The 26,669-nt window shown below is 37.4% G+C and overlaps 1 protein-coding gene across 8 annotated transcripts in view; it reads left to right on the top strand.

Moving 5' to 3' along the window:
• The window catches only part of INPP4B (inositol polyphosphate-4-phosphatase type II B), a 319,336-nt gene that overhangs the window by 109,414 nt on the left and 183,253 nt on the right, over positions 1 to 26,669 (top strand). For 7 of the 8 annotated variants that reach the window (XM_041411957.1, XM_041411958.1, XM_041411961.1 and 4 more), the window contains 3 exons: positions 938 to 1,160; positions 2,797 to 2,841; positions 25,100 to 25,218. In XM_041411957.1, the coding sequence (XP_041267891.1) occupies positions 938 to 1,160; positions 2,797 to 2,841; positions 25,100 to 25,218 (387 nt within the window). Of the gene's footprint in view, positions 1 to 937; positions 1,161 to 2,796; positions 2,842 to 25,013; positions 25,219 to 26,669 lie in introns of those variants that run through there. The other variant, XM_041411963.1, reaches the window with a different exon arrangement.

Consider the following 26,669-nt stretch of genomic DNA (forward strand, 5'->3'; position numbering starts at 1 on the left):
AGCTGATTTACCTCAGAATGATTTTCAGGCCCAATGAAATACTTAAATCCTTGTTAATACAATATCACAGGTTTTTTATAGAGTTTTATGTTTCTAAATTAGTTACTGACAGTTTATTTTCTTTCTTTCCCAGTTTGCTCTTCTTGGTGTGTGTTGCACTAAATGTCACATTGAATTTGTGACTCTGCGAAGCCATCTATTCTGCAAAATTTTAAATGCCTAAGAGGTCTTTTTTCTTCCTGTTCTAATCTTAATAAAATGACCAGCCCTTGCTACTTACCTGGATTCCTTGGGAGCTTCAGCTTTCCCCCCGATCCCTTCTTTTTTTGTTCTCAGAAAATTTGATCATTAAACAATTAGACTCCAGGCAGAACAGCAAATGACATGTGTATAATAATGAGGTCAGAAGCTCCCACATACAACCTGTTGAGTCTTTGCAAAGGAGTTATGTCATGCTAAATTATCTACATGTGTTCCTGATTGTATTCTGGCAAGGATGAATGAGAGGATGAGCATAATGGAGGTCTTTAATAGAAGAGATGATGGACACATTCATTCTGGTGAATCCCACTCTCTGACAGAACTGTGTCTGCTGCCCTTGCTAAATCAAATTCTTTGTCAAATTAGCAGCTCAGAGAGCTGCCTTGTAGGCTGCAGAATCTGTGCTGGAAAAGGATTTCCCATTTTGGTTTGATTCTGCCACGTAATTTAGCCATCTGTTAACTGATCTTTGAATTACTCTGTGGATATGTTTAGTACTGCACCAATTCTGAAGGATATGGGATTTGACTTCAGAGGTGGATGGGGCTGCATGGTTCTGTGACCATGAACATAAGTGTGTATGTAGTGGTTTTGATTGTTTGTGACACCAGTATTTCCGTCATCCCCCTTTCCAATCACAGTCCCTAAGAGCTGCTTTCATACTTTCTGAGTGCAGAGTTTCAGAGTGCAGAACCGGATCTTTGCCTCGAATCTGCATCAAAGCCAGACTGAGTCTTGGGCTGTGGCACTGGGAGAGGAGAACTCGAAAGGTTTGCGGAATAAAATTCAGCAGCTCCGGAGGCTGATCATGGAAGTCAAAGAGGAGAGATCATCAGATGAAGCACGACAGTTTTTCCCGTCATCCCAGTTAGACAGTCTAGGAGAGCCCCAGTTAACGAGTAAGTGCGTGTACTCATTTTATGGAATGGTACAATAAAAGTGGCCCAGTCTCTCTGGCAGTTCAGATAGTGTCACAAGCAGGGTCCAAAATGTTGTTCAACTTCTTGCTTCTCAAAGTGCAGTTTAGGGGAATAAACTGATGAGAATTTTGTTTAAATTTTTTTCCCTGATATATTTTGATTTATGCATATAACCTTCAGGGGAACAACTGTGATTTCTGTGTTTCTGAGTTTTTCTCTCTAACTTTATTCATAAGAATTAAAGCATTTTTTTCCCTCTTATGTGCTATATGGACTACTGTTTAAAATATAGTCTGATAATGTTAATAAATGTATAAATCTTTAGAGATATTTAAACTAGTATCACAGGTTTGTTCTATGTGATGTTAAAGCAGTCTGGGGATTTGAATGCAAGTAGCCTTATGTTGAATTGTATTTGGTGCACTGGAGTCAGAAGACTCTATTTCAGTTGCCTGGTCACTTAATCAGTTCTGTAGCCAGCATATTCATGAAGGTGTTTCAGGCCAATATGCTACTGGCAGAGTTCAACTCAGAAATTTGTTAAAGCTCCATTAAAAAACCCCAAAAACCAATTTTCTTTTTCTTTTTGACCTTTCTAAGCTCTGCAGCTGTAATTTTCCTCACACAGATGTGAATGAATAGCTACACTAATGAGAACTGTGTGAATCTAGACTTAGCAGAATCATGTTTTTATGGAGCAAACACAGCTATAAATTTGGGGTGATTTTTTTGTTCATGGGTTTTTAATTTTTTTTTTTTTTTTAACAAAAATCTTGCTCCACTTCATATACTAACTCAATCCTTCCCATCTGACCAATTTCTTCCATACTGACCAATATTTAATGATGCTTACTGGAGGCAGTGCAAAAATGTCAAGAAGAAGGAGTTTAACTTCTACAAGTTCATTGAAACTGTACTTGTTATCCGATTACTTTGTGCATCAGATGAACAACTAAGTGTTACTCACCTATCCCTCCTTGCTTCCTACTTTTCTGTTGTTGCATCTCTGTGATTTACTCCTTTATTTTAGCACAAGAAATAGCAAGAAAATATTGCCCTTTGCAATAGAACATAATTCCACAATGGATTAAACTGTTCCTGCTACGTAAGAAGAGGAATTAATGTATTTATTCTCCAACAAATAGAAGTTGGGCTTATTGCTTTACAATTTGTTTGTAGATCAATAATGTGTTTATATTTTACTATATTAACCTGATCTACCTACTTTCACTAAATATGGAGTTTGTTTTTAATGTGATGACATACCTACTTAAAAATTACTTATGAGACTTAATATTTTTCCAACACATATATAGTCAGTCGTTGTGACTGAAAATCTTACAAGTAACCCCTCCATGAAAACCTGGGTTTTTTTTCCTAGTTTCCTTTCCCAGCAACAGAAAGTTTCTATTAAGAAAGAAGTCTTCTTCAAAAGTAGCCTTTTTTTCAGGCAAATATTTCATCCAAGTTTGCTTTGCCCATGAGTTTCTAACATAAAATGTTACTTCAGTGGCAATGGCAGTAGTTACAGGCACATGAAAGTTTTACAATGTATTAGAAAGTAAGACATGGAAATCAAATTATCTCTAATTTTTCTTTTTCTTGACCTTTAAAGGTATTCAGAGAATTGCAAATGAGCCAAAGCTGGAGTTCAGTCTTGGTAAGATACAATTTTGAATTTTTGGAATCATAATGGCCTGTGTGTGAGGAGGTTTTATATATATAGTGTTATACAGTGTAGCATGTGACCTGTTTAAAAAAAAATGAAGGTCTAGGTGGTAGAAGTGCCTGTGCATGCCTTTTGAATGCTGATTTTAGTTTCTTAATTGGTTGGAATGGCTAAAGGTTTATTGAATTCTCTAGTGCTATGCTGCTCTAGCAGGGTGAAAATCTGCCCAACAGCTTTGTGAATGTAGTTTTTGAAATACTACTTATTTGGAAAAAGACATTTAATTTGAAGATTTTGAAATGATATTCAGATAAAGGGACGGTTGCTTTAGAACAAACTTTAATCTAGATGTGATATTATTTGGTAGTGAGGAGGCAATGTAACTGTTTTCCTGACTTTGCCATTTTATACTTAGTAATACTTAGTATACTTAGTAACTGGTATATGAGAATTATATATTGTTATAGTATGTAGCAGAATTGTTTTGGGAGGGGTTCTATCAGCTCAAGTTTCCCCTTCCATTTAGAGGTACAGAATGATTCAGATTGCTCAGTAAGTCAAGCAATCTAATTGAATAATGGTATATTTGTCATACAAGGTCAAGGAGCACAATATGTCAGCCCAAACTGCGCAAAGCAAACTTGGCTACTTTTCTCTGTTCTTTCAGTGCAAAAGCTTTGAAGCCTTTGAAATAGTAAGTGAAATAATTATTTGCTGTAGAAGCACTAAACACAATAATTCCGTGTGGGAAATAAGAATGATAACTAGGTTTAGTTGATTAGTGGCTGGACTCTCTTCAACTGAAATGATCCTGTGATTATTCCCTGCTCCTGTTTTTTTACCATAGGTAAAAAAACACAGTCACAAATAGTGACTTTTCAAACATTTCATTCTATGTGCTGTCTGCATTCTGAACTAGAACATGTCAAATTTGTTATGATGTTTACGTCCATATGACCTGCGAATATTTATCTGATGTTGTGTAGCTATAAACAGAGAAACTTTTACTCAGTGTTATTCAGTATCTGTTAAATTCACTCTGGCGTAAAAACTTTTATAACATCTGTTGCAAAAAAATGTAAGTTTAAGAGGGAGAGGGAAATACAGATAACTATGAGAAGACTATTATATAAATATCAATTAGACTGCACTATTTGGAGAATTTAAATAGTCTACAAACAAATGTCCTTCAGAAACTCCAAACACACCAAACAGGATGGCATGAGTGATGTGGCTTCTGTGGTTCTGTTTTTGCCCCTTGCATTTTGGGAGCTTCTTTCCTGGCCTTGCCCTTGGAACTGGGTTACACTCGGCTTGTGTGCTGCTGCAACTACACTGATTGAAAAGCTGACACCTTAAAGCTGTGCCCTTTGGATCAGACACAGTTCTGTTTGATACAGCCATTTTTAGAATACCTTACATTTTATCTGTGTATTTTTTTATCTGTATGTCTTTTAAAAATTAGGTTGTTATGGCATCACAAAAAATTTTGTTGAGTAGGTAATGAAGTTTTTTTCTGTATAGACTATTTCTGCAGAAATTAAATGTTGGCATGGAACAAAGGCCTCATTCTCTGTTGGTGGGAAATCACCATGGTATAATAATTGTTAAGAGCAGATTTAACTTTTCTGTGCATTTCTATTTACATCTTGTAGGTGATGTGACTGTAGTACTTGGGCAGAGCCAGTAATTGCAGCATTCCAGCAATAACAAACTCTCACAATGACTAGTGTAGTGTAGGAGAGGGAGGAAGGTGCTACGGGCACTGACTACAAATTAGATGAGCAGTGCTTCAGGAAAAGTTGCTTTCAGTGATAAATGTGCCCCAGCAGGCAGGAGTGTAAAAACAAAGTAAAGCCGTTTTCAGACTTGTTTGGACTCGTGCTGGATGGATCTCTGTTCACTCAGAGTCAGTATTTGTGTTTTGCATTGGGAAGTAGGCATTTATGTTCTGTGGTTTGTTCTGCAGCATTATTGATTGAGTCATTGCAGCCCTGTGAGGGATTTTATACACTGGATCCTGCTGCTGCTCAGGTAACAATTAGGAGTAGCAGCATAAACCTCTTGATTTTGGCTGATACTCCTGTCCAGAGTCGTAAGTCAGGGATATTTGGCAATACAGGCAATTGTATAAAGGTGATTCTTAGTGTCTTGAATCTTAAGTACTACTAAATGTTTAAGCATAATGCATTTGCATTAGGGGAATCCACCTTTAGTGACTGAACAGTCAATGAAATTCTTAGCAGTTATCCTTCTTACTGGAATATCAACATTCCCATGCCAACACTTCCTAGCTCCAGCAACCCCAGTCACCAGCACTGTGCTGTTGGTTTGTACAAATGTACAGCAGACACCTCCTGCTGATGAGTGACACAGGAACAATTTAGCTGGGAAGGATGCACCTGATGTGTGGCCCAACCAGCTAAAATTCCCCTGTGCTGTGAAGATGCCCCTGTGCTGTTCACCTGGTTACTGGCAGGGCTGGAAGGGACTCTGCAGCCTGGCCTGTGCATCTGGGGAACACCACTGCTGCTGACAGGCCAAGGACACTGCTTGACTGACACCATCCTTTGAGGTATTTTATCTAATTAAGACTTGGCATTCACTTCAGCTAATTAAGGTCTTCCAAGGCCTCTCTCTGAGATGAACCAAAGCAGGGATGAGAGAGGAATTTGCTGCAAGCAAGTGCCACAGGTATGATGTGTGCCTAGCTTGGGTAACCAGATCTTTAGGGCTCTGTAGAGACATTTCAGCTTGATTAGGCTGGTATTTGGCATTTAGAATTTGGAAGGCAAATCTAATAGTAAGATTTATAAAGCTGGTCTCTAGCCCTGAAAGAATGGCTTATGCCTGTAATTTTGTTCATATTAGTTATATAATCAGTATTATTATATTAGTTAAGTAGCATACTTACACATATATATGCAAAAAGACATTTTCTTCTATCATTTGATATACAAATGTGTTTAAATATATTAAAAAATTGCAACATCTCATAATTGTGGTTTAAGTCTCTTGTCATTTGTTGGTCAATAAATAACATTCAGAAGTGGAGCTCCAGTAATTAAACAAAATATAGCTTTTAAATAATATTTGAGTGCTGCCTAATACATGAGTTTTATTTAAGAACATTATAACTAAATACTGCTGTTCAGTGTTTGAAGTTCTGATAACTAAATTTTGAAATAATGATATTAAAATTCTTCCTAGGATTTTGTATTTTGTTGTGGTAGTTACCTTGCAACATCCTATGCCCATAATACTCTGGAAAGCATTCTCTTCATAAAATGTCTAAATATTGCCTTCTCTTATTTTATTTTAAAGTGCAATAAAGTGGTATTTTTTTCTTTTCCCCTGAGGTTAAAGCAAAGAATAAAACTCACCTGAATTACAGATTTCCACTGCATTACACTCAGCATTTTCAGGAGTGTGCCTGTCTTGTAACGTAACTTTGGAGTCAGAGCATCCTTTAGACAAAGATTTTTGTGTTTTAAATTCCTGGGGACTCTTTGGAAATGTGGGTGATTTCTGAACCTTGCAGCTGCTGCTAAGTTTACCTTTTCAAACTCTGTCTGGTTGTTTGGCATTTTGAGTGCCTGTGTTCTGCCTGCAGTTCCATGAAGCATTAGGAGGTAGGATAAAAAGCCTATGCAAGGTGCTGAGTAGAGAGGAGGAGCAGAGCAAAAGGAATGAAACCAAATACTGGGCCTGAATAACAAACCAGTGAAACTGATAAAAATCTCTCCTATGACTTTGAAATGTGCAGGTTTAGATCTGTTTATTTTGAAGCTGCCCTTCTTGGTTGCTTCTCCAAAATATTCCAGCCCTTGAGTCCCAGATCTAACTAAATAGGTTGTGGGTTCCTGACTTCAAAGTAGTTGTGCTACCTCAGTGTGAAGTATGTGAGCCCAGCTGACGTATAAGTTTATAGTTATGGGAGATAAATTATATTGTGCATTTTGATGAACACTATTGTGAAGTTTTCAAGAGCTTGTGCTTCTAAAGGTATTTGATAGTGAACTGGCAAAGCAGCACAAGAAAACTGCAACAATCAGAAAAATGAGGGAACAGGGTAGAATGCACAATTGGTGGTCAAAGTGCTCAAACGTGAACTTGATAATGAACGTGATGTTAATAGGGAGAAATAAATCAGAGGGAAAAAGGAAATGAGTTTCTTAGTTACTCTCTCTATAACCAACACAATTTTAGTGGTTTTGCATTTGTCTAATTGCTTAGAGTTGTGAAGAGAGGGCAAGGGATATGCTGGCTGTAATATGGTAATAGCCAAAATAACTGTATAGAAAAAAATGTCTTTGCACGTATTGTAGCATATTCAGGTGGTAATTTTTATGACAGCACCTGTCTGACATTTCCAAAAGTGATCTCCTTTTTTGCAAATATATTAGGTCAGTGAATTCTGGTGGACTGTTCTATTGTTGAATAACCTCTAGGTACTTTTCAAAGTGTAGAGTAATATAAATCTTGTGATTGTGTTTTTACAAAATCTCATTAAATAGTGCACAAATCACAGAAAATTGTACTTGAAAGAATTAAAATTAAAAATTTCTAGGCTTTTTTAAAATTCTTTTTTACTAAATAGTGGGTTGATACAAAAACAGTCTACCTGTAAATGCCAAAATTTTCATTCTCTATGATCTTATTTTTCCCCAAGTGATAGTGTGATGCCATCCCTTTGGAAAAGGTCTTGAAGCAGATTTAACTGTGCATACTGAACATAAATGGTACATTGACGCTGCTCAAAGAGCATGATTAAATGATTTTTCCAATTCTGAAACATAATCTGGAACTTTTTCAGCAGCAGCTTATCATTCACTAGAAGAATGATAAGCAGAAAGACTTGTTTTGTTCTTACCACAAATTTGAAGCCAGTCTTGATCCTAGTAGAATTTGCCCATTTGGTTATCCTTCTGCTTCATCAAGTTATGAGCTGATGAATAAATGATGCTTTGTTGTGTTAGCCAAATAAAATTGTAAAAAATATCATCATTGCACTTTGGAGTAAATCTAAAAAGTGATCACCTCCCTGTGAATCAAACTCACAGTGTCACTTATTGCTGAGGGATATTTATCCTTCAAAAAAAAGTTGTGTTGGCCATGTTAGAAACAATAGCAGCAAAAATATAAAAATAAAGGCTGGGTTTGTGACTTTTAAATTTTATTTTATTTGTTCATTTCGCTCTTTGTTGTTGTAAAAATTTTCTGAATTTTACCTGAGTTAGTTCTGGTCCCACACAAATTCCATCTTCCACCAAAACAGCTAGTCAGGTTTTTTCCCCCTTATTTTTACTGGTGTATCTTAGATACTGTTACATCACAACAACAAATAGTAAATAAAAAGACAATTTAAATTGAACCGAAAAGATTCAGGGTGTACAAAAGCTACCACATGATTGGAAAGTATGCTCTTGTTTTCCTCTGAGAGCTACTTATTTGACTTCTGTCTGCTTTGAGACTTTTGCACTGCAGCATAAGATGCCTTAAATGCAGTTTATTCTTCGTAACTCAGTGTTGCTAAGGATGAGTCCTTTTTGACTGAAAGGAATCCTCCCAATGAGATAGAAATTCAAGCCCAGTCTGAGACTGTGTTGGCAAGTTTTGACTTAGGATTTGTAATGTTTTTGCAGTAACTCCTGCAGGAATTTCTTCTTTCCTCACTTCGTCAGGACAACTTGAGCTAACTTGCAGTTGGTTTCAGTGCAGATAAAGCAACAAGTGAAACAGTCTTCCAAAAGGTTCTAAGGTAGTGAATGCCTATCATCTGTCACATCATGCTGTCATCTCTCTTGGCAGTGTTCAATGATGGATAATGCATATCCAGCAAATTGATGAGTGATGTTGTTAGTGACCCCTGAGGAGAGTCAGCTCTTCTTCTGTGCTCCTGCATTCTCTTGCACTCACAGTAAGCTTTCTTTGTTATATGCAGACATTGTGTGAACATTGCTGAAAAGTGATTTGAGAATGGATTTGCCAAAATCCCACATCATTTTTTTAATCCACCTCTCCTCCCACAGTACTTTGCTCGCTTTAAAGAAGGCTTTTGGGATTCTGTGATAGCCGTTGCCACACTGAGCCTGACAGTTTGGGATTTATAAGTAGGTAGCTTTCTGAAGCACTGCTCCTTCATCATTGTATACCTCTTTAAAGCATCACTCCTGAGTTTTGCATGTTGCGTACACTGTCAGAAAAAAGGCCAAAACTGTCTATATACTACCATTAAGGCTTGGTAATGTTGGAAAAAGAAATCCAGGAAATTGAGTTTGTGGGGTGGGATGTGTATGTGGCTTGGACACGTATCCCAAAATGCTCAAAACCAGAATCCTTTCAAAAACTCATATACTTGTTTGGTTTTTTTCCAGCTTAGGTGGGTTTGAGTCCTAGAGAATTAGGCTGGATTTTTAAATTTGCACCTGTAGGCACTGTAATTCTAGAAATCTATCTTTCAATCCCTTTTAGGGCAGGGATTCTCTTCATTTGCACTGCAGCTAGAGAAGCAGGATACTGTCACGGTCATTAAATATTAATCTGTACTAATTGTTGGGGATACTATGCAAGGACTCAAAAATTCCAAACATGAAACTTGGGAAGATGTGTGAACAGTTAGTGTTCTTTGTGCTTTTTGCATATTAAGAGAAACTGAAAATTCTGTTTATAATAATATGTATTTTACAGTTAAATAGAGTTCTTAATGAAATTATCTGTATAGAGAGTTAAATAGCTATTCTATGTAGTCCATAAAAATGAAAATTTTTTTGTTGCTCAAAACCCATTACATCTAGTGTAGCATTGCTCATTTTTATTTACTTTGTTTCTGTGTCAGTAAGAAGCAATTCCTAATAGAAGTAGTTGCAGAAATATTTCCAGTTTGTCAGCATCCATTGATACTTAATGATTTTCATTAACCAGGTTTGACTTGTGTAAATCAATTTCTGTGTAGGTGTTAGAGATTAAAATTCTACTTTACAAGGTGCAATGTAGCAGTTAATCCCTGTGGTGGGCTCGTTAAATGCAGGGATGTTTATTTGCTCTGAACTGGGTCAGAGCAGAGGATGAACCAGCATGAGGGAGCACGTTGTTACTGTCTGAGTATATTCCAGTGTGATGGATTTACAGGAATCTGCTGATGTGCTGATGCAAGTAGTAAGAAACATGAGGATGCTTTGAGTATCAATATTAAACCCAGGTGCAAACTGAGTTTCAGGCAGTTTTCTTCCATTCTGCTCCATGAAATTGAAGTATTTACTGTTTCCAGAAGCTTGTGCTTTTGTGAAAAAAAAAAAAAAAGTATTTGAAACTACTGAGAAAGTGGTTGGCAACCTTGTAAATATAAATATGTATAAATAAGGGCTGTAACTAAGGGAAATTTTTAAATCTAATAGCCTAAAGATTCTAACAGTGACTTTCACATGTTTTGATATAAACACTTATCTAGAGATAAGTTTTGAATAGCTATGGGTAATCTATTTAGAGAGGAGTTTGTAGATGCCTGAATTTGAAAAGCTATTTAATAGTTGAAAGGGTTTTTTGGAATTAAGCCATTCTGAGAGACAGGGGTTTATCATCTTAGCTCTTGAGTGATGCAGCAGATAATAGGATTAAATTCTGTCAGAAATGTACAAATTCTGAAATCTTGTCAGTTATAAAACTTCTGCATTTATAAGTCCAAGCAAAAAAAAGGAGGATAAGACTAGGAAGGACCTTTCTTTTTCAAGCCTTAAATAAATAAAATTGGTAGGCTTCTTAGTAAAATCAGTTTTTGTCTTGATACTGAAAATGCTGCTTTTGTGCCTACAGCATGTTTTTCTCATAGACTTTGCAATTGCTGTTTCACGTGTGCAAAATTCCTTTTATCCAAAATTTAAGAGGCAAGGCTGTGTCTGTGCTGGAAACTGTTATGTTTTCTGTGAAGTGGGGTTCCAGCTCAGTATCCCAGTGAGAAACAGATTAATGACAAGAGCTCAATCTTAGCATGTGTTCATCTACCTCATTCCATGCTGCTTTGCCTGAACTATTTCTAGTTTCTGAGGTAAACCATTCATAGCTATCAGTAATGTAATGGTAATTTTAAGGCTGATTCAAAGTTATATATGGAATAGGGCTCCAAAATTACTAAAGAATTTATAGATATAGGTAGAGATTTAATGCAATTCTCTCAGAATTGAGCTTTCGTAATTTTTTTCTCCCTTAGATATTAAAAAAAAAAACACCAAAAAAGAACTAGTGGATACCTTAATTTGTCCTTTAGTATTTTCACAGGCATTGTGCTTGGCTTCTGAATTATTAGGTGTTCTGGTGAACGTGACATTAATTTTTCAGTTATTCTGATGAAATGGAAAACTTGTGTTTCCAGGGTATTTTTAAACTAGTTCATAGGAAAGTAGGATTAAAGATCATTGCATTAGAGAGAAGTTATTTTTGGCACATGCTGCTGCTCCTTTTTCATCATTATTTTTCTCTTCCTGCTTTTGCCCAAAAATATACCTCCTATTATGCATACTTTCTCCTGTTTGCCTTGCCAGTCTATGTATTCTTTCCAGTTTGATATTTGAACCTGATTTTCTCAAATTAGGCTCTTCGGTTTCCCTAGAACGGTTCCCGCGTGGGTGTGGTAGATCTCAGCCGGAGATTTGACTTGCTGTTTGTGCATACACAAATGTGTGCGCATCCCTTACCGCTTCAGGCTTTAGGATCTTGGCGTGGCCGAAGAGAGTGAGTGGGAGAAGGTGTGGCAGTTCAGTAGCTGAACTGGGAAGGGGAGAACCATGGCCTACCTGGCAGTTTTCTGCTGTGGAGGGAGATTTTCTTGCCAGCATCTTCCCAGTGAGCATGACTCTGACTGCACTGTCCTGCTATATCACCACACATCCACAGGGACAACCCCTAAGTGACTGGATGGCTTTCTGCTTACCTGGTACATAATAAATCTATGATTGATTTCTCTGTGGGTCCAGGAAACTTGTCAGAATGAAGAGGACTATTTAGATGCTTATTGAGAATGTTTTCTGTTTCAGATATTTGTACACAGAGAGCAACAAGCCAAATAAGGATGAGGTTTTCTTTTGTTGTTAGAGAAAGCTCTATAAGACTTCCTTACCTACAACTGCGATTTGGATGGCAGTCCTGGTCCCTGCTGCCTTCTTCCAACCTTTTTCTGCCTCCCAGGAGCTGACATTTTAACTATTCAGAATGCAAGAGATTTTTTTTTTCTTAACTCCTTAACTGTGCTGTTGTGAGGGAGGCTTCAAAGGTATGCAGTGTTTGCACAATGTTTTCAGCAATAGATGCTGGTGTTCTCCACAGCTTCATAAATCCTTTAAAACGACACTGTTTCTTCTAGAAACAGTGTTTTTTTAAAACAAACTGCATAGTGTGTTAACATTAAAGTTTTAAACTTTGTATCTACTTAAAAAAGAAATTGTGTGTACCACTAAATTTGCTGAAGAGCCATTTTTAGCACCCCTGGTTGTGTGCTTCAGTGCCTAACATCTTAGTTTTCTCTGCTATTGCCTAATTGGCCCTTGCAGTCCTGGGATTTTTTTTTCTAGGCAGAAATGAGAAATAAATTTTATTTTGGAATTACTGGACAGGGATAGTTGGGATTTTTTTTACTGTGAGGGTGGTCAAGCACTGGCACAGTGCTTGGAGGAGGTTGTAAAGTCTTCGTCCTTGGATGTTGTGAACACTCAAGTGGATGCAGCCTGCTGTGGTTGATGCTGCTTGGGCAGGGGGGTTGGACTTGTTAAACTTAAGGCTGATTTCTGTGCCAGGAATTTGTCATGTAACTTTCCAGGAAGAGTTTGGAGGCTTCTTAGACCTGGTAGTGATTGGTTTGACATGAACTCCTCCAACATTATCTGTTGATCCTTATTGTTGTTGATACCCAGATTGTGATCTAAATAATCTTCAAGTTCTCTAAATACTCACTTACAGTTATGTTGCAGTTAGACTATTTAAAATGGTTGCTCTCTATGTGGACTCAAGCTGTTCTAGGGAACTTCCACCCTTGAATCATAATTAAACCATTATGTGGGGCATGCTGAAGATACCATAAAGGATTTAAGAGCAGCCTGAACAGCCTTTCTTTTTGATATGTGCAAAATCATGTTTGGCTTTTTTTTTTTTTTTTTTTTTTTTTTTTTTTTTTGGGCAAAAAGAGTCAGGACTGGATAGAGTCAGCCATTGTTAAAATAGTTTTGTGGATGCTCTTGGCCTGGATAATATGTTACTGGTGCTCATTTTTATGAAATTTTTTTTTTTTTTTTGCATATTCTCTCAAGGAACAGTTATTCATGGGAAGGTTTGCAAAACGAAAGCTTGAAGTAAAACATGTGTAGTAAACTTGTATTTGCAGAAGTGGTGTTTTCCAGGAATAAAATTGAAATGGACTTTACCCTGAGTTTAAACTCTTAGCCTTTTCTCTGCAAAGAAGAGAATTTGGGTCAAAGACAAAATAAGCTGATGATGACTGTTAAGTGGTTAGTGCCCTTTTTCCAGTGGGGTGGACCTCAGTTCTGGAGTGATTATGAACAGCAACCTGCACTCAGTGGTACTGGAATGTAAAAATATATATGTAAAATACCAAAATACTGTCGTCTTTTGTGCCCTCTATGCCTGCTGCTAGGAAAATCTTCCTTATTTTGCAGTCAAGGGGAGACAGCTTTGGGTGGATACAAGCAGACTCTCAAGTCTTCCTCTCTTGTGTAATTGTTTGCAGCTTTATGTGGTTTGCAGCTGCTATGTTAGAGGTGGGCAGAATGCTAAAACCCGAGGATCTGCTCCGTGTGTGACCCCTTTATGGTCCAGTGCTGTGTTGAATGAAGAGAGGCACTGGCCCCATTTCTCCTTCAGCCACCCCGCCGGGAGTTGTGAACGAAGTCAGCAGTGATGTTTTTGCAGAATGTGGACGAGCAGCTGTGCCCTGCCACTGCCTGCCAGCCAGAGCTTGTCAGGAGAGATGTGTGGTTTTCAGACCCTGACAGGGCCAGAGGTGGGCTTGGAGCTGCTCGCGTCGTCAGGGCTGAGACAGTCGGGATGTGCCCTGGAGCCAACCTGCAGTTGTGTAGGGACCTCTTACAGTTCAAAACTTAAATACCTGTGGACTTCAAATACCTCCAAAGCCAAGTAGGTGTGTGGAGTCTCAGAGTACTCTGTTTAAAATCCACTAGTGGATATCTCTGCCTTGTTGAGAGTTTACTTTCAACTTTTTTACTGTCACTTTTTGCAGTTGCTCTTTTCTAGCCTTTAGCCCAGACTGTCGAACACTTCATGAAAAATTGCCTGGGGAATTCCTTACATTTCTTTCCTTGTGTATCTTTCTCTGTGAAGGTAAAGTCTCCTTATAATTCCAAAAGGGTAGGGATTATTTGGAAGACAAAAAGCAAGCAAATGATTTAGAGGTTATAGTAGTCATAGAGTTGGTGCTTCTTGTGCAGAATGGTAATGACTAAACAGAAATGGAACAACTCTGTTGTTAGGCCAATAATATATTAACTGAAAACATTTTTAATAACTCAAACCATGATAGCTCTTGACTTTTTTGACTCTTTGCTGCATTAGCTGAACCTTTGTGTTTCAAGTGGCAGTTATTAAATACATCTCTGAATAGGCCTGTAAAAATAATTGCAGAAATACTTTCATGTTATAAAATATTTCCCAATGGACTTGTTTTTAATCCTTGTGTGTGGAAACAGAAGTTACATAAATAGAAAAACATGGAATTAATAGAAGACTAAAGTCATCCGCTCCTTTTGAACACGTTAGTTATAGATGTACTTATTTTTTGAAATTCTGAAATGCATGGCCTGTGGTGAGATTTTACTCGAAAATCAGGTTCTCCTGCAGGTCCCGAGAAAACTGGAATTCTCCTAAATGCAGCAGCACAAAATCCTGCACAACATGATGCAGCATGACTAGCAGACTGACCTGAGGTGCTTTGCTGCAAACAAACAAAATGCTTAAGAATGCTTAATTCCATTGTTTTACCCTTACCTGCTGTAGCAAATAAATTTTCTAGTCCAGTTATGGACACTTTAATTATTATTATCAGCCAAATTTTCAGAGTGGTTTTTGCCTATTACGTCGAATATAAAAGTGCTATGTAATACAGAAGCATTTTAAAAATTTACTTCAGTCTTGTTCCAATGTTCAAAACAAACTAAAAGTTCAGTCTGGAATTCTATTGCTTTTAAAATTGTTTTCTGAGAGACTGAAGGTGTGTAGAATTTCATTATGATGAGTTAAGAAGAATTTGGTCTTAGCATTCCTTAAAGATGAGAATTCTTCATACCTGAGAAGCTGAGGATTGTTGTTGGTAGGATTGTAAATTAGCTGCTTGAAAAACTGAAGTGGGCTAGCACTGTTTTCAACTTTGATATGAAGAGCTGCAATACCTAAGTAATTCAAGATTCAGATCTCTAATCTGCCAAGAGGTGTTCTACAGAGACAAATAAAAGTTTTTGGAGTTTTTTGGTTGTTGGGGGTTTTTTTGTTATTGTTGTTAGTTTTGGATGGTTGTTGTTGTTTTTTTTATCATTATTTTGTTTCCTCTTAATCCTAAACTATTATTTCTTTGTACAAATGAGTGAAAATAATTTAAAATTTTATCTCTGAAGAAGTTAGCTATGTCTTTACATGTGTCAACATATCAAAATCAAGGCAGTTTCAAACATATTATTGTTGCATGTAAATAGCCATTCTTCACCCTCGAAGAAAATTCTGCTAGAAATTAGAGTGTATTTATAGTATAAGGATTAAATTTTCTGTTTTGGGTCTTACTCCTTTGTAGAAATCATTAATGTCTCCCCTTTTAAATCTTCATCAAAATACAAACTGCAGAGTTGAAAATTTAGAGTAATAATTATGAGCCAGTGTCTTGGAGGGGAAATGATCTTGGTGTTGATATTGAAGAAACTACATATACAAATGTATTTGCTGCTTTAAAAATTTTACTTTGAAATAACATCTAAGCAATCACAACAGCTACAGTAACTATGGTGTTTTTCACCCTGTACTTTTTAGAAAGCTGTTTGTCTGTACCACCAGAGTTTTCATGGCTGAGGTGTGTTTTTTGGAGAAGGTTAGGAGTAAAGGTTATTAATTCAGAATACACAAGTAAACAAATGCAGGATGTTCAGGGGAGATGGACTCCTTGAAGCTCGTCCTCTGACGTGACCCTTGACCTGTGAGGTTTTATTATTTCTGGACTCTGTCATTTATGTGAAAAAACCCAAATATATGTTTTCTAAAATTCCTTGGGAAGGAGTTCTACTTTGTTATCTTGTGCAGGTCCCATGCTATTAAAGCAATTGTAAATTATTGGTCAGAATGACTGCTTCAAAATCCTCTGAGGAGTTAATCATTGTCTCTTATTTGGACTTAATTAGGTATTAATCCAGAATTTCCAGCTTTTCAAACAAGTCTTACTTATGTTAGAACATCTTCTCCTTTTAACTACAGCTTGAATGCAGATTATTTAACATTTATCAAGCATTTCCCTACCAGCAAATTTAATCATTACTGGGCTAAAAGTGATTGTTCCGGATTGCAGAAATCTATTTTCTCCTTTGATTAAAAGTGTGTGTTGCTCTTCTTTGCCTTGTCTTTGAAGTACATTTTAGTCTGCTTTCCTTTGAGATGTGTGGGTTTTGTTTTGCTAAAAGGTCACCTCTGGTATATTGGAGGGATTAGTCAGTGGTTTGCATTGTGTTTTCTGTAGAGGATCATCTTTTTAGGCTATCTCACTGGTCATTTTCAACATCAGACACCTATGCAATGAGAACCTATTGTGAATCGGCCTGACATTTAGGAATCCAGCAGAGTGGGGGATTAAAAATGAAAAAATAAACCAAAACAAGCGTACAAATAAATAATACGCTGCCTACTTTTTTTTAAAGGCCACGTTTTACCACTTTTGAATGCTACACATGGAGAGTACTACAAGGCTCAAACATTCCTGCTGTCTTCCCTTAGGGTATGTTAAGGAGGCGGTTTTGGTGGGGGGGTTTAGTTATTTTATTTTTGGGGGTTTTGTTTGAATCTTTATGAAGTTGAAATGACATCACTTTCTTGTCCCCTTACTTGGCACAATGAAAGGGAGGAACACAGATCTTCTCACACAGATGATTGTTACGGCTGTTCAGTAAGACAGTAGATCTATAGTTTGCTTTTATTATTCTCTGCCTTTTATTTTGAGAGTTACTGTTGTTAATATAGCTCCGTGCTGCATCTTGTCCTAGCATCTTCATTTGATTAGCTGTAATATGTAGCATTTTTACTTAAAGAAGGAATTAATAGTTTTATTCACCAGCAGAGTCTCATGGGTATCAGGGCTGTGGCCACACATCAATTTGCTGACAATTAATTATAGAGCTGGCTCCAGAGAATTTTACAGACAGTGCTTAATGCAGCCTCTAAACTTGAAGCATTTCTTAGGTGTACTTATGTCGGTGTTAACATCAGCTGGTTTGGGTGGCTTGTCCAGGCTACAGGTGAATCACTTCCTCCTGGAGGCTGGACTCCAGTCCAGTTCTCTTGTAGGTGGGCTTCTACCCAGGAGCCAGAGTAGCTCCCTTACAGCTGCTCAGAGCAGCTGGTGTGCAGCAAAGAAGCACCCTGAAAGATTTCAGGATGTTCAGAGCTCTTCCTGAACCTTCTTGTCTGCTGTAGTTGCTGGATTGTGTTGCTTGACTGCCTTCCTTTGTTTTGCAAGAGGGGCATTTTCTTCACCAAGCATGAAAGTATCTTGTGAAGATGCATATGGTGACATGGGTTTGGAGTCAGGCTAAGCAACAGCTGAATTTGCTTTACATATTAGAGAAGAATTACAGTCAGTCAATACTGCACACTGGAGATCAAACCCATGTAATACTACACTTGACAACTGGTATAGCAGTGAAAAAATGCTCCTGTCAAAGGAAGCAATGTGTACTGTTGTAATAAAAGCAGATGTGGCAGACTGAAAACTTTGAGACTCGGCACTTTTGTTTCTTTTCGTCTTCTTGTGGTATTGCTGTTGTATTTTTTTTACATTTATCTTATTTCCAAAGAGATGTAAAATGTTAGGAAACAGAAGAATATATTTTTTAATAAAACCTAATATAAATTGTTACAGGTTCTAATGTTTTTTTGTTGAGATGCCAGCTGCACTCATCATCTTATTTGCAGATGAAGTGATTACTGGTATAAGATTATGATATAAAGAAGGTCATAGTTCAAAGAAAAATGGAATTCTGCTTACCATTTGCAGATCTTCCAGTTCTTCATTTGGTACTTTTAACTTGTAACCACTCTATTTTTTGGATAGCAAGAAATCTGTGAGAGAAATTACTGAAGGATTACTTCGTCATTAGAACTTGGCATGACAATATTAGGAAAAGGTGAAGGAGGAAATGGTATTTAGCTCTGTTTCTGTGAAGATTTAAACCCTTTTTTGGTATTCTGAAATACCAACAACACCAAAATAATTTGCAGCCTTGGAATAGCAGTATCAAATTTATTTTGATATGGATATATTTTGAAGGAGAAATGTATAGCAAGTTTTTGTAAGGCTTCAAGCCCCTGCCCCCCTTCTTTCTTCATTTCTCTCACTAGAAAACTGAAGATCAGAGCCTAAATATGATTAGGAGGTGGTGCCTTGAGTAGAATAGTTTTTGAACAGAAGGAAAGAGGATAATTGATAATCTAAAGCAAACAGCAAGAGATCTGCTTTGCTGTCACAAGTCTACTGCAGCATCTCTGAGAAAGTTGTCTGTGCTATTAGAGTCACAGTGTGCTCAGTAGGGAAATGCAGTCTTTTTCAGAAAAAAATATATTTTTGCAATTACTTGAAAGAGATAAACAGAGATATATATTCTCAGGCACATTTTCAAAAATTAAAGAAGTTCAAAAATATTGATCAAAACCGGTTTGTTCCATTACTTAAGGAGCTCTTCTAAGCCCAGCTGTAAGTTCTCTTCTTGTTGCTGTTGTGTTGCTGAAGCCTACAGCCTGAGGAGGATGGAATTCAGTTCTCCACAACTGTAAATAAAGCTGGAGCAAGATCGTGGATATGCTGGAACAGATCATCTGACGTTAGCAGCAGATCGATGCACAACAACTGTAAATAGCACTGGATGGATACTTAACACATGTAATCATGCCCTCACTCCTGCAGTGCAGATATGATGTCTCTGAGCTGTGTTGATCGAGTCAGCCTGTTTCCCGAGCCTCTTGCATCTATGATGCTTAAGCCCCCAAGTGTCTGGGGCCGTCCAGGCTAAATAGCAAAGCTGTAAGAGGAAATAAGTGTGTTCTAGCATGTGAGAAGAATTGAAACCCCATTGCTGACAATGGGCAATGAAAAGTTGCAGATAAAGCCTTTGCATTGCTAAGGAAACTTCTCTGTCTGACCATCCAAGCGCCTCTCTGGCAGTCAGAATCCACCACCTGAGCTGGGATCAAAGCTCCTTTGCAGCTACACCCCCCACACTCACACAGGCCTTACTCTGAAATAGATCACGTCTGATTTTCACGGTGGTGGTTCTAACCAGATTAATCACTTCATCTGCAAATAAGATCATGAGTGCAGCAGGCATCTCAACTCATGGGCATGATCACTTATCAGCATACAACATTTCTCCCCTGCAGCATTAATGTGTATCTTATTTCAATGGCTCATAAATAATCATGTTCTTTTAGCTGCAAATTAAGTGGGTAGTGACTGATGTTTTTCTGGGCAGCATACTGATAGATTATTTACGGTTAGTATTGTTAATATTGTTTTGTGTTTGTGGGGGTTTTATTCCCCCAAAACCTGTACTTGTAGAGATGTCTTAAGAGATATTTTTTTTAATAATTAATTTGGTAAGACTTCCCTGTCATCTTTCTCCTTGGATTGTTGGTAGAAATTTCTTCCTGCTGTTTATTACAGACATCCCTGAAGGATACTAATTGTTTTGTGTGTGTACATTTCATTGAAAATATAACTAGGTTTCTTTAGCAACTAGCTGTATGTTCCAGAGAACAGATATATTATTTTTATAGAAGCCTCTCACCCCCAGAGACAGGAACAGTGATCTTGAATGTCTCCATAGGTAAAAATCAGTGGATCTGTACTTATTTGTATATGTGCTCCAAATGTGGCTCTCTGTAACACTGAGTTTCTTTTCATTATAGAGCTCACCTGAATCTGAGCATCTGTTGTGGTTGCTACAATTAAAAAGTGTCGTTCCTAGTGCATACCTGTTGCATGGTTGTGTAACTGTGCCCTCATTTTGTGATAACTTGACATTAATTTTTGTGGCCACATCCATTTAGTGTTGCATAATGAATTGTTCTGGGAGTCCACATTGCAAATTGTGGGAGCATCTTCTCTGTTCTTTCTGTCCCCATCAGCAAACTGAAGCATTCCTGCTGGCACAGGAATGGAACCAGTTAGTAGTATTTATGATAAACCAGTTAGTGAAGTTTATTATGGAGCACTAGCAGGAGTGCTCATTAACACCATTCTGTGCTAATGCCCATCCTCAAATGTTAATTTCATTTGCTTTCAGGCATGTTTTGCCAAACAGAGAACACATTGCTGTTCAGTTCTCAGCCTTCTTGCAGTTTCATTTGCACTCTTTTAGAAGTATGGCCAAAGCATTCCTGTGTGTTCCAAAATTTCATTATTCCTAAGCTTTTGCATGTGCCTGACTGGAGGTATGAGTTTTCAGCAGAGGCAGAAACAGTGGTGATGTACACTTCCTTTTCTTATACTTCCCTACCATTCTCAATATTCCCCCAGGGTGGACGAAAGTAAACTGTATGCTGTTCAGTGTTCTGCTTGTAGCACAGGTCCAAGTGTGGTATTCCCTTCTTTAACATGTCCTTTTGCCCTCTAAGGAATAGCTACACCTTACTTAATTAGTTAATCAAGACAGGCTGTACATTATAATTTATAAACTAAGTTCTTTTGGGATAATAATGCTGCTGCATTGTCAATGAAATGAATAAAAACGTGAACATTACCTTCATATATCTATATGTTCGTGTGAGACACAGGCTTTTCCCATGCCCCTTGACATCAGATACTACTAATTTTCTGTTGTTTTGGCAACATACAAAATAGCATACCCTGGAGACAACAGAGCTATGTTGTTAATTCCTGTTCTTAGCCAGCCCCCTGGAATCTGTTTTGGTTTGGAATATGGGAAGGAATGAAGCTGTGGGAAATGGTGTTTCTGTCACTGGTTAAAGAAAGAGCTACCCTGTACACTGTCATATAGGCTAATACATACATTGTGTGAATCCAGAGTATGACAAGACATTCACCAATGTACTGTATTTTTCCTGACTAGCAAAAATAAACTATTCAGTTTCAGTGCCATTTCCCAATTTTTGATATCCTCTTTGGCTCATTTCCCAAACAATTCTGAACTCTGAGCTGGGAATTGGGAATGTCTTTCATTCCCCCTGCCCACATTGTTTGCTCTAGCTACTGGAACTTTTCAATTTCTGGGAGATGCTCTATCTCCCTGTTTCTCTGCCAGACTAATTTTTTTGCTCTAGTGGGCTTTCTGCTTGGAGCAGAGAGTGCTAAATGCCTGTTCAGAAGTGTTACAGTTTCAGGGAAGGTAGATGATTAATTTCCAGGCTATTTCTATTTTGGGAGTTTTTATTTTTTTTTTTTGTTTGTTTGGTTTTTTTTTTGGGTTTTTTTTTTTTTTTTTTTTGTTTTGGTTTTTTTTTGTGGTTTTTTTTGTTTGTTTGTTTTTTTTTGTTTGTTTTTGTGTTTTTTTTGTTTGTTTTTGTTTCCTTTCTTCTTACTGTTATATAGTAATTGGGATTTTTTAGTTTTTCTCTCTGTACTCTCTTCCAATGTAGAAGTAAAATTTTCAAAAAATCCTCCAAGGTCCCATGAGGAAACAGTAACCGGTCTTTCCATTCTTTGTGTGGGCACAGAAGGGCAAAGAGCACAGCCATCATGTCAGTGAAGCCAGTGCAGCACAGAGAACAGTGAAATATGAGTAGAAGATTTGTTTCCTCCTGCTATCTTAACTTTTTCTTTGTTGATATTAAAGCATAAATTACTCTTAACGCAGTTCTTCCTTAAACATTCATTGTACACTGATAGGCTCAGCAGAGGTTTGGTCACCAGGGGAATGGATGACTCAGGCTTTTACACACTGAGTCAACAGTCACAATGAGTAGATTAATATACTTTTGGCATGTAAGTACAAGCTGGCGCTTCATTTCACTGTATTTTTTTGATAAATTTTTCCAGAATTAATTCAAACATTCTGAAGTATTGGGAAATAACATAACCTGTGGTTTGCTTGGGCATAGGTTACGGTCGAAAGTGCGTTGATGTTGTTACCTGCTCTCGCGGTGTTACGTTTGCAGTTAAGGAAACAGCCTCAGAATGCCTTTCATGCTTGTGTTTTCATCAGTTTCTGTTTGAGGGGTATGTGAATAATACCTAGCAAACTTGTTTAAATATATAACATGCTTTCCTAACTGTGTAATGTTTCACTTTGTTTCTTTGAAGACCTAAGGTTTTTGGAGGTGCTGATGGTAAAATTGTTCAAAGGGCAGTAATGCAGCATGGGGCTGTGGAGCTTGCCAGGCTGCAAACAGGATAAAACAAGCTTTTATTCTTTGGCATCTGCTTAAAAGTAGTCCTTTTGTTTTGCTAAACTTTTCATTTGGACTGTTTTGAAGGGAAGTGATGCACTGTGGCTCAAACTGACAAGTTCTATGTTCTTTACCTGGGATAACTTTATTGAATACTCTCTCTGACTGAAAGGCGAGTTGTGAACAGCAGTAGTCCAGTGTCACAATAGAGATAAATAACACTGTCATCAAAGTAGATGCAGGTTTCATTCAATTTCATTTCTCTTTCTGCACCAGTGTCTCCCAAAGAGTTCTGATGCTTTATGCTGATCCTCCCTACTGGAGATATGCAGATGAGTTATTTTCTGTCACCTCTATCCAATGAAATTCAAGATCATGCTGCTAAGCCATCTTTTTACAGGAAAAATGATCTAATGACTGGATTGCTGTACTGTCACGGAAATAAATTGTCTTCTATGTTCAGATAGCACCAAGGTGGTGACCACTTGGTGCAAATCTTCTTCCTATTGTTAATGGTTTCTCAGTAGGATAAAAGCCGGTGCTCTTGGCAGCTAAAAGATTTAGTCACATCTAGATAATGTATTTGAGACAAGCCACAACTAGATCAACTATTATTTGTGAGAGTTTTGCCTCCATTCATCATGCAGTAGTACTTTTTGCAAGAGTTCAGCTGTAGAGCTCCTGCCAGAGTCACTGATAATGTTTTATGGGGGTCTAATTTTATTTTTCCTAAGTGGCTGTGTCTTTTTGTTTTTCTCACTTTTGTGGTATTCTATTGAATTGTGAGCTGGCTAGCCTTCCTGTGTGGTGGGTGTGAAAAATTTGTCTCTCTGTTCCAGCTTCAGGTAGTGAACATGAGCTCCCTTGCCATTCCTCTGAATCTGTGCTACATTGTAAAAAGCTTATTATAGAGTGCAATATTTAAGGATTGTATGGTGGCATGAGATCAGGTTCTATGGGGGGAACTGGCTATATTTGGAAATCTCCGTGATCTGCTACTACTTAAATGATCAGCTTTAGAGAGGACAAAGTCAAATCGTGTCAAAAGTTATCTGCCAAACCTTTTGTGCTTTGACAACTGCTTTTCAGGAAGTCTACTGTAATTTTTAAGGTGATGTCAAGTAGTGCTAATATTCAGTCATTTTAATAATGCGGTAAGTCTTAGCAGCAAAGACTTGCTGGCAACTCACTGTTTGAGCCTGGTGCTGTTACGTCAGCCATTTCATAAAGACTTCATCAAGCACAAACTTTTATGCTTATCCCACTTTTCCCACCGAATTATAATAGGGTCAGTTTGAAACTATGTACCAGGAGATTTTAATTGGCAATTGGACTAAAGCAAAACTAATCTCTGAAGGTTAGATTTGTCTCCCTGTCTCTTTTAACTGTAAAAAAAGAATGGTAAAAAAACTTCAGCTAGTTTTCCTTTTATTTACTCCAGCAGCAGGTTGAAGCCCAAAGGAAAAAAAAGGTATAAAACAAGCTGAGCTGGCCTTTTGTATGTATCAGAGCTTTTCTAGCATTGGCTTCTCATCAGACCAAGTTTGCTTGCTGTGAAGATAATCTGACTCACCTTTTGAAAAGTTAAAGGTCAGCTGCACTTAAGGAAGCCCCTGGTAGGCAATGGCTCATAGAAAATACCCTCAGCTCTTTCTTGACAATTACTTTCTCTGAAGCCATAGTATTTTCTTTGCTTGCCTCAGGCTTCTGAGATCCCAGGGTAGTTTATTACCCTGCAGAAAGCACTGGCTAGATCCCACCACAGTGTTCACAGCTGTATATCCCTTATGGAAGAATAGAAGGTGTATGGTTTTTGATTTTGAGCCAATGCATGCCCCATTAATCTGTGTCCCTTCTGTGGAGCAGCTGATGATGCATTTATTTATTTCTTCCTCCTTTTTCTTCAGTGCTTTCGCCCTTTCATTTTGAAGGCACAAGGTGTGTTAGTGTAAAGAATGATCTCAGTCACCTGCATGACTCTGAGCCCAGGATAAAAGTGAATTATTAAACCAGAATGGAATTTCTCTCTTAGGTAGAATAAATTTTAATAATGATGCTATATAGGTAGAATGCAATTCTCATTCATATACCAGTCACTGACAAAATAATTGGTTATGTTGCTGTCTGCTTTTAGGTATGTAGATTTATACCTGACAACTAGTTCTGCTAAGTTCACAAGTAGTAACAAACAATATAAACCAGCTTAACCACTGATAGCAATTAGTTGTTTTAGAATGTGTTTGAAAAGGTTGTGTAACTGGGGAAATTGTCAGCCAAGAGAGGATCCAATAAGGCTGCTAAAAGAGATTTTGTGGGCAAATTAAATGAGTACTTATGTAAAATTACCTACTGTTGCAGCGTTTGCACACGCACACTCATGGACTGGGGCTGATGAGCCTCTGGCAGGGAGCTTTGCAGAAGCCGCAAGTATTTTTAGTGGAAACGAGATCTCAGCTCAGTTCTGTGGCATGTGACTTCCTATTTCTGTAGGTTACTTCCAAGAGACTTCCTCTGTTAAATCGACTTGTCTCTGGAGATTTAATCTGGAGCCGGAGTGTGGTCTGCTTTGTCCTGTCTCTGTGACAGCATTTTCCTGGAGTTTGCTTTTGAGTATTTTATTTTTATTTTGCACTGTCTCTAGCATGCAAGGATCTAGTGGCTGCTATCCGTGATCGGAAGCTGAATACGTTTATCCAAGTCTCAGTGTTGCATCCAGCAGAGCACATTTTGACGTGGTATTCAAGCACTGAAATCGTGGAGGTGAGTCTTTCTTATTCAATGAACATGTTGATTATTGGATTGCTCATTTCTTCCTTAGAAAGTGAATTAGGAATAAAACAAGTTAGTGCATAGTCTTAGGTAAGACAAGCACACTCTGGCAGTTAGTAAAGCATACCTAAGTGTGCTGTAGTTCTTGGCATTTAACCAGAATGAACAGAAATTAACTTGGCTTTTCATGAAAGCTCTGTTGTTCCAAGTAGAGGCATGGAGAATATTTCAATTCTTAACACAGAGGTTTAGAATGAAACAGGGAACAGTTGCTCACATGAAGGGACAAGGCAATGCAAAATAAAAATTAAGAGTATAGTGAGTTTGGAAAGTATTTTTAAACGCAGAAAAGCATAGGTGTATTATGTGGTTTTATCCTATTTGCACCTATGCTTTTTTGTTCTATTTTTTCCATTAAAGAGTTGATGCTTTTGCAATTTGAAAAATATTACCCTAGATCTATAATTTGTGAAAGAAATGTGTGTACGTAATGTCTGTGAGTTTACATAAAATAATTAGTAATTTGCATCATACATTACAACAAAAGTTGTCTGAGTCTGCCTTGCTAGTCCTACTTTGCCCTGTAAGCATTGGTGTCAGAAACAGCAAAAATGGTTCAGAGAAAATGAAGGGTGAGCAATGTAGGTGTAACTTGTTTAACTTACTGGAGAGATTCATTAAGAGCAGGGAAGTCTCATTGTAAACACACACGATTTCACCAGAGGCTTCTTTTAACTGTTAAATACAATGAGAATATTTCATGAGCTCTTCATGTGATTACTTTCAACCAACTACTAATTAAATTATTATGGTTTCAGCCCTCAACCATCCTGAAACTGCTTAATTCAAATATCTTGTATCTGATCAGGATGTCTCATTGCAGACTGTCTGGAAGGATGTTGTGCAAAAGATGAATAGATAACTATGTATTTTTTTTTATAGAAGTTGATGTATTTCCTAATGCAATGTCCTAGACCTCAACAAATTCCTGAATTTGTTTTGTCAAGGTTCTTGGCTTTGTAGTCAAGCTTTGGTGGAGGGGAAGGCAGGGGCACAGAAAATTAATCCGTAAGATAAATTACCTTTGTCATGCACAATCTTTTTTTTTATTATTTTTACTTAATGGAAAATTTAAGGATACACACATGGTAACCTTTGGAAATTAAATATAATTAAACATTAAGAAATTATAAGCAATATTTTGTATTATTCATTTAATTGTATATCTTTAACTATGATATAGTTACTTCTGTGTACAGCTTTTAAGTGTAATCATAATGTTTCAATGCACAGGAATGTTATTTTATTGCAGTAGTGCCTAAAGAGGAGTATTTCAATCCCCTCTCCACAAATCAATATACTTACTGAGAGTCTCTGTAGCATTTCTATACACTTAATATTGTGGCTTTATGAAGATTGCTTCTTTTTGTATGTGTGTGCAA

This window comes from Onychostruthus taczanowskii, unplaced genomic scaffold, assembly GCF_017590055.1.
Source record: "Onychostruthus taczanowskii isolate IOZ18803 unplaced genomic scaffold, ASM1759005v1 scaffold38, whole genome shotgun sequence".
In the NCBI taxonomy this organism is placed as follows: domain Eukaryota; kingdom Metazoa; phylum Chordata; class Aves; order Passeriformes; family Passeridae; genus Onychostruthus; species Onychostruthus taczanowskii.